At 41.5% G+C, this 14,554-nt stretch overlaps 1 protein-coding gene across 1 annotated transcript in view; it reads right to left on the minus strand.

Moving 5' to 3' along the window:
* IMPACT (impact RWD domain protein) overlaps positions 1-14,101 on the minus strand; it is a 31,664-nt gene extending 17,563 nt beyond the window's left edge. Inside the window, exons 1-5 of the mRNA XM_023207764.1 lie at positions 13,951-14,101; positions 12,698-12,826; positions 11,810-11,862; positions 10,355-10,417; positions 2,321-2,406 (exon numbers count right to left, since the gene is read on the minus strand). Coding sequence (XP_023063532.1) covers positions 2,321-2,406; positions 10,355-10,417; positions 11,810-11,862; positions 12,698-12,826; positions 13,951-13,986 — 367 coding nt within the window. The 5' untranslated portion in view covers positions 13,987-14,101. The remainder of the gene's footprint in view (positions 1-2,320; positions 2,407-10,354; positions 10,418-11,809; positions 11,863-12,697; positions 12,827-13,950) is intronic.
* Between the last annotated feature and the right edge of the window lie 453 nt (positions 14,102-14,554).

Here is a 14,554-nt window from a genome sequence, read left to right on the forward strand (position 1 = left end):
TTTTCTTCTTCTTTTTTTGGAGACAGGATCTCACCCTGCACCCAGGCTGGAGTGCGGTGGCATGATCATAGCTCACTGCAGCCTTGATCTTTTAGGCTCAAGCAATCCTCCCACCTCGACCTCCCAAAGTGCTGGGATTACAGGCCCAAGATCTTTTTTAATCCCTCTTTTTCTCATATTAAAAACAATTCTAGCAGTGTAACAAGAACATCCTACTTGGAAATAACATCTTAAATAGAGTTATTTTACCCTCTCAAAGGCCTTTGTGGTAAGTGAAACAAAGATTAGCAAGTGAAGTAAGAGGAAACACTGAAAACCTCCATGTTGTTCATATACTTAAATGATTCAATAGAAGATTAATAATAGAGCAAAATACAAATTTTCAGATGTTTTAAAATTAGTGGTAATGGCTGCCTAACAATGGGAATACTAAAAACCACTGAACTGTACACTTTAAAAGGGTAATTATGACATGTAAATTATATCTCAATAAAAAATTCAACTGTAGGCCGCGCGCGGTGGCTCAAGCCTGTAATCCCAGCACTTTGGGAGGCCGAGACGGGCGGATCACGAGGTCAGGAGATCGAGACCATCCTGGCTAATACGGTGAAACCCCGTCTCTACTAAAAATACAAAAAACTAGCCGGGCGAGGTGGCGGGCGCCTGTAGTCCCAGCTACTTGGGAGGCTGAGGCAGGAGAATGGCGTAAACCCGGGGGACGGAGCTTGCAGTGAGCTGAGATCTGGCCACTGCACTCCAGCCTGGGTGACAGAGCGAGACTCTGTCTCAAAAAAAAAAAAAAAAAAAAAAAATTCAACCGTAAAGTTAATTTCTACATCCTAATATTGGTCACTGTGCTTCCCAAAATTCTTTTTCTATAAACACTAGACTCATTTGAAATTAATATCTCAGCTGGATACAGTGGCTCATGCCTGTAATCCCAGCACTTTGGGAAGCCAAGGCAGGTGGATCATTTGAGGTCAGGAGTTCAAGACCAGCCTGGCCAACATGGTAAAACCCTGTCTCTCCTAAAAAGACAAAAATTAGCCAGGCGTGTTGGTATACGCCTATAATCCCAGCTACTTGGGAGGCTGAGGGAGGAGAATTGCTTGAACCTGGGAGGCACAGGTTGCAGTGAGCCGAGATCGTACCACTGCACTCCAGCCTGGGGGATGAACTGAGACTCCGTCTCAAAAAAAAAGAAAGAAAGAAAGAAAGAAATATCTCATTTATGTAGTCTAATAATTCATGAGGAAAGTTACAAAGTCCACATTACCTTAACTATAGTCAAAGAGAACAGAAATTTTCGATTCAAGTTCTTTCACCATAAAATTCTACTTCTATAAGAGTATACAGGAGTCTTCTTTATTTGCAAGGGATATGTTCTAAGACCCTGCAGTGGATACCTCAAAGCACAGATAGTACTGAGCCCTATATATGCCGTTTTTTCCTATATATACATATCTATGATAAAGTTTATTTTATAAATTAGTCACAGTAAGAGGTTAACAACAATAACCAAAACCAAAATAGGCCAATTATAACAATTACTGTGAGGCCAGGCGCGGTGGCTCATGCCTGTAATCTCAGCCCTTTGGGAGGCCGAGGCAGGCAGATCTTGAGGTCAGGAGATCGAGACCATCCTGCCTAACACGGTGAAATCCCGTCTCTACTAAAAATACAAAAAAAAATTAGCTGGGTGTGGTGGCGGGCACCTGTAGTCCCAGCTACTGCGGAGGCTGAGGCAGGAGAATGATGTGAACCCGGGAGGTGGAGGTTGCAGTGAGCCGAGATCACGCCACTGCACTCCAGCCTGGGCAACAGAGCAAGACTCTGTCTCAAAAAAAAAAAAAAAAAAAATCTATCTATCTATCTATCTATCTATCTATTGCACTGCACTTACCCTTCTTGTGATGATGTAAAATTATAAATGCCTATGTGATGAGATGAAGTGATAGAATGGCACAGCCCAAGATTTCATAATATTTTCAGAATGGCACACAATTTAAAACTTATGAATTATTTCTGGAAATTTCCATTTAATATTTTCAGACAACAGTTGACCACAGGTAACTGAAACCATGGAAAGTGAAATCTCAAATAAGGAGGAATACTGTAATACGAAATCAAAGAGTCTAAACCTTATAGAAAGAAATAACTATAATTACATAAGTAATGAAACTTTTCAGAGAAACTTGGATTTTATAATATACAAACCTTAAACCAGAATACAGATTTTCATATTAAATTTCAATCAGAGTATCTACATAAAAATGTAATTATAAGTTAAAAGACTATTGATAGTATTTTTCAATCCTACCTGGTTCTGTCATCTGAGATTTTTGTATTAGAACATCTCTTATTTTCTCCACCCACAGGTAAAGAATACTTTCACCGATATTCTGTCTAAACAAAATTCAGGGAAAACAAAATTTGTTATTTCAAAAATCATCTTCTCAAATTCAAGAAGATACTGACATTTACAATCAAAAACATTATAAACAATCTAACCATTTCTTTTTAAAAATAATTTATAAAAACCTGGGGTTTATCAACATTTGTGTCTGAGTATTTAATACAGGTTATAGCAACCTTAAAAATTCCAGTCGACTCCAAAATTAACATGGCTTACTTTAAAATAAGCAGAAGAGTGGTAACCAAAGAGGGGAATAAACATTTCCAAACTAGATGGATTAGAGAAATATAAATGTGACTTAGTTTCTGTAAGTGGATAAAATCTTTCAGTATGATCATTGTTTGCTTTTTTAAACTTTTTAAAGAACTTCAAACCACTTATTTGGTACACTTATCATTTAGTATACTTATCTCAACAACAAAGAACGCAAAGCATATGGGGAACTCCTTCAGGGAGTCAATTTACAAGACCTAAAAGACAATTCAACAATTTTATATTTATATCTTGTTTCTGACAAAATATTCTACTGCCTAATATTCTATTGCCTAAATAAATATTCTATTGCCTAAATTGATAGATTTTGGTTCCAAATGATATTTGGTTGTCTCCGGTAACTAAATCCATCTCAAAGGATCACTGAGAAAAAGAATGTATCACGGGTTTTGAAGTCATGTCCATAGTTATGTTAAATGATGGCAACAGTAATAAAATAAAGGCCCAAGCATCTGCTCTTTAGAGAAAGACACTAATTGTAGATAAGTATGGTATGTGTTTAAAGATATCACCACATTACTATACAGCAACACCTCACCTCTTTCCTCTAACAGTTTCCCTTGAAACCATTATCTCTCTTTATCACTACTCATCAGCACCCACCAATACTTTCAAAACAAGCAGACAGAAAAAAACAACGTTTTCAAATAATTCTACACCCTCAAATCCTCCCCATCACACCCCACATCGCTACAATTCGTAGTACTAAAACTAAATACTTGTATTGGTTGATATAACAGTAAAGCTATTCACTAAAATGCACTAAGCTGTGTGAAGTTAAACTAATCATTTGATCTGAGTTTCCGTCACCTAATTTTCAATATTATAAGCTGGAAGAGATGATTTTTAAAATAAGAACAGTCCAGGGCTGGGTGTGGTGTAATCAAAGCACTCTGGGGGGCCGGGTGGGCAGATCACCTAAGCTCAGGAGTTCGAGACCAGCCTGGGCAACATGGCAAAATCCCTTCTCCACAAAAAAAATACAAAAATTAGCCAGATGTGGTGGTGTGTGCCTGTAATCCCAGCTATTCAGGGAGGTGGGAGGATTGCTTGAGCCTGGGAGGTGGAGGTTGCAGTGAGTGGAGATCGTGCCACTGCACTCCAGCCTGGGCAACAGAAAAAGACTCCTTCTCAAAAACAAAAAAAAACAAAAAACAGAAAACAAAAAAAACAGGCCAGATGTGGTTGCTCACACCTATACTCTCAGCACTGTAGGAAGATAGCTTAAAACCAAGAGTTTGAGACCAGCCGGGGCAACAAAGCGAGGCTCCGTTTCTGCAAGAAATTCAAAAACTCACCCAGGCACAGTGATGTGTGCCTGTAATCCCAGCTACTTAGGAGGCTGAGGTAGAAGGATCACTTGAACCCGGAAGTTTGGAGGCTGAAGTGAGCTATGACTGTGACACTGCACTCCAGCCTCAGCAACACAGCAAGACTTAAAAAACTAAAAAAAAAAAAAAATTTAAAGAACAAAAAAAAGATAGCTGCTAGTTCAATGCTGACAATATTATCCCCTTTCTACAGATGAGAAAACAGACACAAAGAGATGACACTATTTTAAAAACTGACTCCAAAAGCCTGACTGAAACAGCCTTAACTTCAGCTAGACTAAACTTTATATGGGCCCATTCCTGACTCTAGGCCCTTACCTCCCTTTTCTTAGAGCATTTTCTTTACAAAACTTGTCATTGTAAATTCCTTCTCTGTCTCTTTGAGATACATGTAAATCGTTTTATAGAAAACTTTAATTGGTTTTACAACCCAGGAAATGTCTTTCTCAAGGACCTGGGAACCATCCCTTTGAAACACATCATCAAAGAAGACACTGCCCTTATCTTCCAGTCTCTGTGGAAGTATAGGAGGCTAACTTCAACGGGTACCTATTAGTAAACACACATGGCCTACTTACAAAGAGAAATATTTGCAAACTCAACAATAACTTAATATGCCCAACACACCCGATTAATGGTCCCACATAATATCTTTCAGTACTTTTGCACTAGCTCATCCTGGCCCTTAAAAACCCATCTGCCTTTTGTTTCAGAGGAGTTGAGTTCACACTTAGTTCTGGCCTCTTTCCCTTATTGCAAGGGCCTTGAATACAGTCTTCCTTGTCTGTTTAACTTTATCCAATGTAATTTTTGATTCAAGAAGCCTCACTCACCAACATTAAAACCTAAGATTCCATGATGCATCAAAATGTGAAGAGATGTAGAAAATTTCAAAAATTATCTTCTTGGATTCTAAATTAAATATTGCTATCATAGAAATTCACAAAATCAAATACTATAAAAAACTTGTAATCCTTTTCATTTTATCTTAAACAGTATCATATTCTAAGTATTTTAAATGTATTTACTTTTTTATCAAAATATTTTCATTTATTCAAAATATTCATATGCAAAATATTTAAATAAAAATTAAGGGCTGGGCACAGTAGCTCGTGCCTGTAATTTCAACATTTTGACATGCAGAGGCAGACAGATCACATGAGGCCAGGAATTTCAGACAAGTCTGGGCAAGGTAGCAAGACTCCTTCCTTACAAAAAAATACAAAAATTAGCCAGTGGTGGCACACCTATAAACCCAGACACTCAGGAGGCTAAGGCAGGAGGATCACTTGGGCCCAGGACGTCAAGGTTGCAGTGAACCATGATCATGCCACTGCACTCCAGCCTAGGCAACAGAGAGAGACCCCATCTCAGGAAAAAAAAAAAAAGTAAGTACAGGCCGGGCGCGGTGGCTCAAACCTGTAATCCCAGCACTTTGGGAGGCCGAGACGGGCGGATCACGAGGTCAGGAGATCGAGACCATCCTGGCTAACTTGGTGAAACCCCGTCTCTACTAAAAAATACAAAAAACGGGCCGGGCGCGGTGGCTCAAGCCTGTAATCCCAGCACTTTGGGAGGCCGAGACGGGCGGATCACAAGGTCAGGAGATCGAGACCATCCTGGCTAACACGGTGAAACCCCGTCTCTACTAAAAATACAAAAACTAGCCGGGCGAGGTGGCGGGCGCCTGTAGTCCCAGCTACTCCGGAGGCTGAGGCCGGAGAATGGCGTAAACCCGGGGGGCGGAGCTTGCAGTGAGCTGAGATCTGGAGACTGCACTCCAGCCTGGGCCACAGAGCGAGACTCCGTCTCAAAAAAAAAAAGTAAGTACAATAACCAAACTAACCTACATCTAAAACCTACATCTAATCAATCACCAAATCCTAGCTTATATATATATATATACTTTTTTTTTTGAGATGGAGTTTTGCTCTTGTTGCCCAGGTTGGAGTGCAATGGGGCGATCTCAGCTCACTGCAACCTCTGCCTCCCGGGTTCAGGTGATTCTCCTGCCTCAGCCTCCCAAGTAGCTGGGATTATAGGCATGCGCCACCATGCCTGGATAATTTTGCATTTTTAGTAGAGATGGGGTTTCTCCATGTTGGTCAGACTGGTCTCTCTCGAACCCCTGACCTCAGGTGATTCGCCTGCCTCAGCCTCCCAAAGTGCTGAGATTACAGGCATGAGCCACTGCACCTGGCCAATATATTTTCAAGTATTTCTTTAACTGACCTTCTTCTCCATTCGTGTTCTTGTTGCCTTAATAAAGGCCTTCACTATATCCCTGAGTTACTGACTGTTCTTCTAAAGAGTCTCTTCTTCACAGACTTACTTTTTATTTATTTATTTTTGAGACAGAGTCTCACTGTATCATCCAGACTGGAGTGCAGTGACTTCACTTCGACCTCCTGGACTCCAGTGATCCTTCTACCTCAGCCTTCCAAGTAGCTGGGATTACAGGCACGCCCCATCACACCCAGTTAATTTTTATTTTTTAAATTTCTATAGAGATGGGGAAGGTCTCACTATGCTGCCCAGGCTGGTCTCAAACTTCTAGCTTCAAGCAATCCTCCCACATTGGCTTCCGAAAATGCTGGGATTACAAACAAAAGCTACCACATCTGGCTCATGTTTAATTTTTAAAAACCTGTATTTTTCCCTTGCTGCTCTCTGCTGGAATTATATGGAAAATATGATTAAAAGTTGTCACAAAGGCCAGGCGCAGTGGCTCATGCCTGTAATCCCAGCACTTTGGGAGGCTGAGGCAGGCGGATCACTTGAGGTCAGAAGTTCAAGACCAGCCTGGCCAAAATGCTGAAACCCCATCTCTATTAAAAATACAAAAATTGGCCAGGTGTACAGGCGCTCACCTGTAATCTCAGCTACTCAGGAGGCTGAGGCACGAGAACTGCTTGAACCTGGGAGGCGGAAGTTGCAGTAAGCTGAAATCGCGCCACTGCACTCCAGCCTGGGCAATACAGCAAGACTCAGTCTCAGAGAAAAAAAAAAAAAAGTTGTCACACAAAAGTTTTAAAAATAAAGCCAGGTGTGATGGTATGTGCCTGTAGTCCCAGCTACTTGAGAGGCTGAAGCAGGAGGATCACTTGAGGCTTGAGCCCAGGAGTCCAAGGCCAGCTTGGGCAACACAGTGAGGCCCTATTTAAAAAAAAAAAAAAGTTTTACAAGTAAGATGTGTATTTCTATTTAGACTACATGTGTGAAAATAATAACCACTGGACCAAGGTTATTTGAGCACGTTTAATAAACAAGACACCATATTCCACCATTAGAATAAACTATATTATAATCTCTGACACTTCCTAAGTCTCAAATAGCTCAAGTGAACTAGTTAAAGAGAAAAGGAAAGTTGTGTCCTGCGGGAAGGTATCTTTTAGTAAAAGGAGGATGTTTGGGATAGGGGATAGGCAGGTGAAGAGCCACTTCTGAGTGTATGACATTGTACATGGGTAAGAAAAAACACTAACTGATGAATGTGATTAACATGATGGAAGCTAAGTGTGGAGAGATTTCCAAGAAGGAGGAAGTGGTCAATATCACCAAAAGTTAGGTAAGAGCTGAAAAATGGCCACTAGATGAACAATTCTGGTGTTAATGGTGAACAAATCCGCAGTATACTGATTTTATTCTATTCAGGGGCTAGGGGTAGTGGGCAGATAAACTGGCAAATAAGAGAGGATTATAGAAAGAAGTTTGTTGGGGGCACAAAAGGTGGAGTGGCCAATAATGTTAGGGAGAGATATCAGAAAACATTTAATTAAGGAAATACTTATACTTCCGCCGAGGATGATGGAATCACTAAATGGGGACCCAAGAAGACCATACTTGCTCTAGGCAGGAATAAGTAGAATGGATTCCACAACAACTTACCATTTTCTAATTAAATATTTTGGAAGGAAAAGAAACCTGGCCTGGATCCCAGGGACACAAAGAGGGACTGTCACTGTACCCAATGGAGTGGCCACCTAGAACATATAATACAATCCTTACTAGATCCTGGATTACAGTAAAACTGATATTCCAGAACATTATTTATTTTACTAAATTATTTCATTAAAATTAATCTAAATCATAGTTATATCTTCTCTAGACAACGGCATTAGCCCCCAACTGATGTTCCACATCTACTCTTGCTACCTTCCAAACACTACTTCGAACAGAAATAGAATGATCTTATTTATTTAATTTATTTATTTTTTTTTTTTTTTTTTTTTTTTGAGACGGAGTTTTTGCTCTCGTCGCCCAGGCTAGAGTGCAATGGCGCAATCTCGGCTCACTGCAACCTCCGCCTTCCAGTTTCAAGCGATTCTCCTGCCTCAGCTTCCCAAGTAACTGGGATTACAGGCGCCCACCACCCCCAGCTAATGTTTTTGTATTTTTAGTAGAGACAGGGTTTCACCATGTTGGTCAGGCTGGTCTCAAACCACTGACCTCGTGATCCACCTGCCTCAGCCTCCCAAAGTGCTGGGATTACAAGTGTGAGCCACCATACCGGCCCTAGAATGATCTTTTTTAAATGAAAATATTATCATGGCCAGGCACAGTGGCTTAAACCTGTGTCTGCACTTTGGGAGGCCAAGGCAGAACTGCTTGAGGCCAGGAGTTTGAGACCACCTGGATAACAAACCAAGGCTCCATCTCTACAAAAAAATAATTTTTAAAAAAATCAGCTGAAGGCAGAGCATGGTGGCTCATGCCTGTAATCCCAGCAATTTGGGAGGCCAAGGTGGGTGGATCATTTGAGGTCATGAGTTCAAGACCAGCCTGGCCAACATGGTGAACTCCGCCTCTACTAAAAATACAAACATTGGCTGTGCGTGATGGCAGGCGCCTGTAGTCCCAGTTACTCGGGAGGCTGAGGCTGGAGAATTGCTTGAACTGAGAGGCAGAGGTTGCAGTGAGCAGAGATCACACCACTGCACTCCAGCCTGGGCAACACAGCGAGACTCCATCTCAAAAAAATTTTTTTAAAAATTATTTAATTAAAAAAAATTAAAATTAGCTGGGCATGGTGGCACACATCTATAGTCCCAGCTACTCAGGAGGCTGAGGTGGGAAAAATCGCTTGAACCTCAGAGGTCAAGACTGCAGTGAGTCACTATTGTGCCACTGCACTCCAGCCTGGGCAAGAGAACAAGAACCTGTCTCAAAAAAACAGAGAAAATCTTATCGTGGCACCCTACTACCTAAAAGCCTTCTCTACTTCCAACTCTTCCAACTATTCTTAGTATAAAGACAGAACCTTTAACATAACCTACAAAACTCTGGAGGACCTGTCTTGTCTACCTCTCCAGGTCCTTTTCCTACCATATTCCCTCCATCTCATCCTGTCTCTTATCACTGCATATCACCATCACTGTTTCCTACAACGTGCCAAGCTCCCTGACACCAAGCCTCGTGCTGTGGCCTCTCACTGGAATTATCATCCCCTAATTAACTCTGCTTTTAAGTCAAAGAAGCCATCCCTCACCTCCTAGACTATGTCAGGTCTTGTTTCAAATTCAATTAGTTTTGCGTATCTTCCTTTCATAGAACTTACCACAGCTACTGTTACATTCATTTTTACAATGTTATAAGTAATACCTCTTCCCCCACCAGAAATTCTAACTGCCATGATAAAGGGCACTTCTGTTCATGCTAGCCATACCTGCACCCAGGATCTAGTACAGTGCCTGCCATGTAATATTTATTGAATGAAGGAATAAATGAAAAATATAGCCCATCAACAGATTCTGAGTCTTATGGCCTAATACAAGGGAAATTACCACTCAAGGTATATAGACATTTAATACATAATTACACTTAGGATTCTGTTATCAATTTCATTCTACATAGCCTATGAAAATACCAAATCAAGAGCAGTATCTCTGAATTTACTTTCACAGTTGGCTAAGTGTTTTTGTTTTTTAATTAAGATCCTTTTAGCAAATAATTTTTTTTAATTTATTGAGATTGAGATGGGGGTCTCACTGTATTGCCCAGGCTAGTCTTGAACTCCCGGGTTCAAGCAATCCTCCCATCTCAACCTCCTGAATAGCCGGGATTACAGGCCTATGCCATCGCACCCAGCTTGGCTAAGTGTTTTTTATAGTTATTAGCTCTAAATATTGCTGTATTTTTGTATCTACGTAGAAGCTATCAAATTATATATAAAATTATATAACCTTTCAAGGTCTCTTCAAGTGAATTCTTTTTGTTAAAGCAGAAGTAGCTTTAAAAAGTTTAGAAAGGTTCTAACAAAGGGTTCACAGATTCAACAAAAGGCCACAATACAATCACTAACAGAATTATTTTTAAAAAATTACCTGTCACTTACATATATATTTCCTCGAGGCTATTTGATAAATCCATGCGTTCTTGCCCTTTAAGCCAAGGAGCACTAAGATTAAATAAAACAATTAAGAAGATTATTCAAGGATTATGTTTATATCTCAAATTGCGGATTACATCACAAACAAATTTTTTTTGGTTTTAAAAAATTATTTTCATAAAACGGTCTTATATTTGTATAAATCTATATAGTCACAAAATGCTTTAATTAGCATTAATTCATTCAGCCCAGAAACCATGACAAAACCCACACCAAAATTACTCTGTTTTAATGGTTTAAAAATTGGCCAGGCGCCGTGGCTCATGCCTGTAATCCCAGCACTTTAGGAGGCCGAGCGGGCGGATCACGAGGTCAGGAGATCAACACCATCCTGGCTAACATGGCGAAACTCCGTCTCTACCAAAAAAAACAAAAATTAGCTAGGCGCGGTAGTGGGCGCCTCTAGTCCCAGCTACTCAGGAGGCTGAGGCAGGAGAATGGCATGAACCCAGGAGGTGGAGCTTGCATGAGCCAAGCACACCTCTGCACTCCAGCCTGGGAGACAGAGCGGGACTCCAGCTCAAAAAAAAAAAAAAAAAAAAAAAATTTCTGAAAAGGGTATTTATGTTTACAAGCATTCTATATCTATCATTTGCAATAAATAAAAATAAAAATTTACAGAACCATTATTAACAGTAAGCATTAACGCTATGGTTTTAAAATATGTGCACAAAAAAACTAATAGGTAAAAATTCTAGTAATTGAGTTTTTTTTTTTTTTAAGGCTAATTAAGTGAAGTGGTAGGAGTGAAGAAACAAAGTAATCTAACCAGTTGTGATCAATTACTGGTTATAAATCAATTACTGGTCTACAATCAGACCAGCCTAGTAATTGAGTTTATGCAATTCTGTTCCCAAGGGTTTATACATATTACTGGGTGATGGGGCCAAGGTAGATGAAATATCACTTGCATTAACAGGTCATGACTCATAAAAGATTAAGCTTGGGCTTCTAAGAAGATGGTTCGTCAACATCAATGGGGAAAGGAGCAGGGAGAAACACCAGAAGCATCAAAGGTAACTCCTGGAAGGCAGGCAGTCTTACATGTGCATCAAGGAACTGTGGTTAGGTCAGGAGAACTAGGTTAGGAGAAACTCTAAGGGCCAAGGTTTCTAGATTACTAGGCTAAAGAGGAAGGTTTCCTTCCTCATCTCTAAAGACAATTCTGCAGCTACTTCACCTCTACGAACCTTGTGATTCTCTTTCATACTAAGTGGCATATTCCACTGTTTTATAGAAATTAATTTTTATTTAAATGCTCTATACCAAATCCAAAAGGTATTTTTAATTTCTATAAACATTTTAATAAGAAAGATATTTCCTGTAAATGCAAATTACAGTATAAACATCTTTCAAAATATAATCTTTTTATAACAATATAAATGTGGAAATACAGCTTACTTCAACTGGTAGATAGGTGGAGCTGTACCTGGGTATTCATTCGGCAGCATCACCTACAACGCAGGTTCAAAAACATCTGTTTACACTTCATCAAGGTTCAAAAGTAACCATATTTACAAAGCTAGCAACCAGACAAAAACGGCAAGGAGGACAGAGGTTAAAGGAAAAGGAAAACTGAAATATGGACATTATACCCTGACCCCAAGTGGATGGAGTGGCATTATAATATTTTCTGGGCACTTTTCAGTATTTCAGAAGAAATACTACAAAAATCCTAGGAAACACTATTAACTATATGAAACAGCTAACATATAATAGAGAACCATACACATACTTCTTTTCAAATGAGTTTTATAAAAACAAACACTGGCAAAAACTGTTTTGCCTCCTTTATGTTGAAAGTACATACAAGCAGTCATCAAAGATTAAGCACTAAGAAAAGCCATAGCTGACCTTTTCATTTATTTTATCCTAATTACAACTGATAATTGATCATTGATTCTCAATTAATAAAGAAATGAGTGTCTCCTCTACCAGTCATCTACATTATTAACCTCTCCTTCCTTTTAAATGTTAGCCATCTTTCCAGGTTTGGACCCTTTCCTGTTAGATGAAGAGAATAATGAAGGGAAGAAAAACTACAGTCTCTCAAGGGTACATTAACACTTTTAAATGATTAAAAGCACTGGATTAGAAAGATTGAAACCGTCAATTAATGTATGATTTGAAAGTGATCTGAGATGTAACTGCCCATGTGTTTCATCATTGACAAAAGCCAATAACAAAGATAATTTAGAAAACAACACAAATAATCATTAGAATACAGGAGTCAACCATATAGTTAATGTTGTAACTGAAAGATGGCTGCAAGGAAGGGGGAAAAAGTACCTGCAAGCAAAGCGTCCATTTGGGGTCATCTATATCGTCGCTAATTCTAATACAAAATATTCTGGCACAGTCGTCAATGACACACCATTCCTCGCCATAAATGGCTGCCATTGCTTCAATTTCCTCATTCTGAAAGAAATTGATTTTTTAAAAAGTCAGCAAATGTACATATCTTAAAATCTTATTCTTACTACTTTATAAGGTATTCGCATTCAACATTACCAGCACAGATATAAGATTCCTAGATGAGCCTTACCAGGCCAAATGTTTCTTAAGAGTAGGTCACCATGTTCTACTCTCTGGGTGGTTGCTAGGCGCTACTCCAATGACTGGAGCCAGGCTTGCTACTGCATTACTGTGATTTTGGCCACTATTGAGCCAAAATTTAATATATATGCACTCCCATACTTTGTAATGACCATTCACACATGAAAAGACAAACCTATCTTCTCTGTTCCACCTTCTCTTTTTTAACAGGTCATCTCCAGCCCTGATTCCCACCCCCAGTAGCTCTGCCCCACATTATCTGCGCACCTCTCCTGGGTGTCTCACTGGTTCTTTCGAATTAAATTTTGTGTGGCGGGGAGGTGGGGAGGGGGTACACAAGGACTGGATGGGTAGGTGGGTGGTAATCAAACCCTTAAAACATTTCATAAATTATTCTTTGGGCCTGGGGTTAAAACAGAAAAATAACTGGAGGACCTAAAGGGAAAAGATGGGAAGCAAAGTATCCATTCGACTTCGTAGCATTTCATTTTGTACTCACAGCCCTGTAGGAAAAGACATATGATCGCCCACGTGAACAAGGCACAGCGAAAGCTCGATGCCAAGGATCAGAAGGAGGGAGATTCGGTGGGCTCTCGAGTGCGTGCAGGGTCTGGGCTACTGCCCATTTTGCAAAGGGGGAAACCCGAATTCTTAAGTGATTTGTCCAAGATGACCCGGCGGCGGCAGGGTGGGGAGCGAAACCCTGGTTTTTGCCTTCGGCCCAGAGCTGCTTAGTCGCGTGTTAATGGTTGAGGAGAACACCGTCCAACACAGGCCGAGCCCGCGACCGCCGAGGAGCTGCCGGCCTAAGAGCGCTCGCCGAGGGGAAGCGCCGGAAAAATGGAACGCGGTGGAGCAAATGGCGTGGCCGGTGCTGGCGGAACCCGGGGCTGCCCCGGGCGGAGTGCCCCTCGGCTGAGAAGGACTGGGATGGCGAGGCGAGCCCGAGCCGAGTCTGGAGAGTCAGCACCCCGCCGGGGCCTCACCTGCCTCTGGTCGCTCCCTGCGTCCCCCTCAGCCATGTGGCCCAGGGACCGGCCCTGCAGCAACCGCCGCCTGCCAGGTCCGGAGCGCGGGGGCGGGGCGCTGCGGCTGCAAGCCGAGAGCTGGCTGCGGCGCGGCCGGACCCGGAACCGCAACCCTGCCACGCCGCGCAGCCGGCATCTGCTTCCGGGTTGCGGGCCGAACAGTGCAAGGGGCTCCGGCCTCCTGGGTTTGGTGTGGGCTTCTGCCCTGGGGCCTCGCTTCCGCCTTTCCACTCTCCCGTAGGGCAAAGACACAGGGAAAGCCGGCCCTTCCGAGTTGCTGCCGGAGGCATTCTTGGCTCTGTCTCCTGGGAATGTGCCCGGGCGGGGGGCTTTTGCTTGCTCATTGCGGCCTTGGCGCCATCGGAACGCCCAGGAGACTTTGGGGAGTCATTTCCCGCCGCGTACCGGGAAGGGACTCAAACCTCAGTCCACAGCCCCAGACTCGTCTTTACATTCCCAGGCAAAGTTTTTGTGTGTTTGTTTTTAACATGTTTCAAGTTTTGTCGGATTTTTGTAAAGTTAGGTCTGATTTACCAAAACTGGAGAACAGAGAAGGCTGGCG

This window comes from Piliocolobus tephrosceles, chromosome 18, assembly GCF_002776525.5.
Source record: "Piliocolobus tephrosceles isolate RC106 chromosome 18, ASM277652v3, whole genome shotgun sequence".
NCBI classification, from domain to species: domain Eukaryota; kingdom Metazoa; phylum Chordata; class Mammalia; order Primates; family Cercopithecidae; genus Piliocolobus; species Piliocolobus tephrosceles.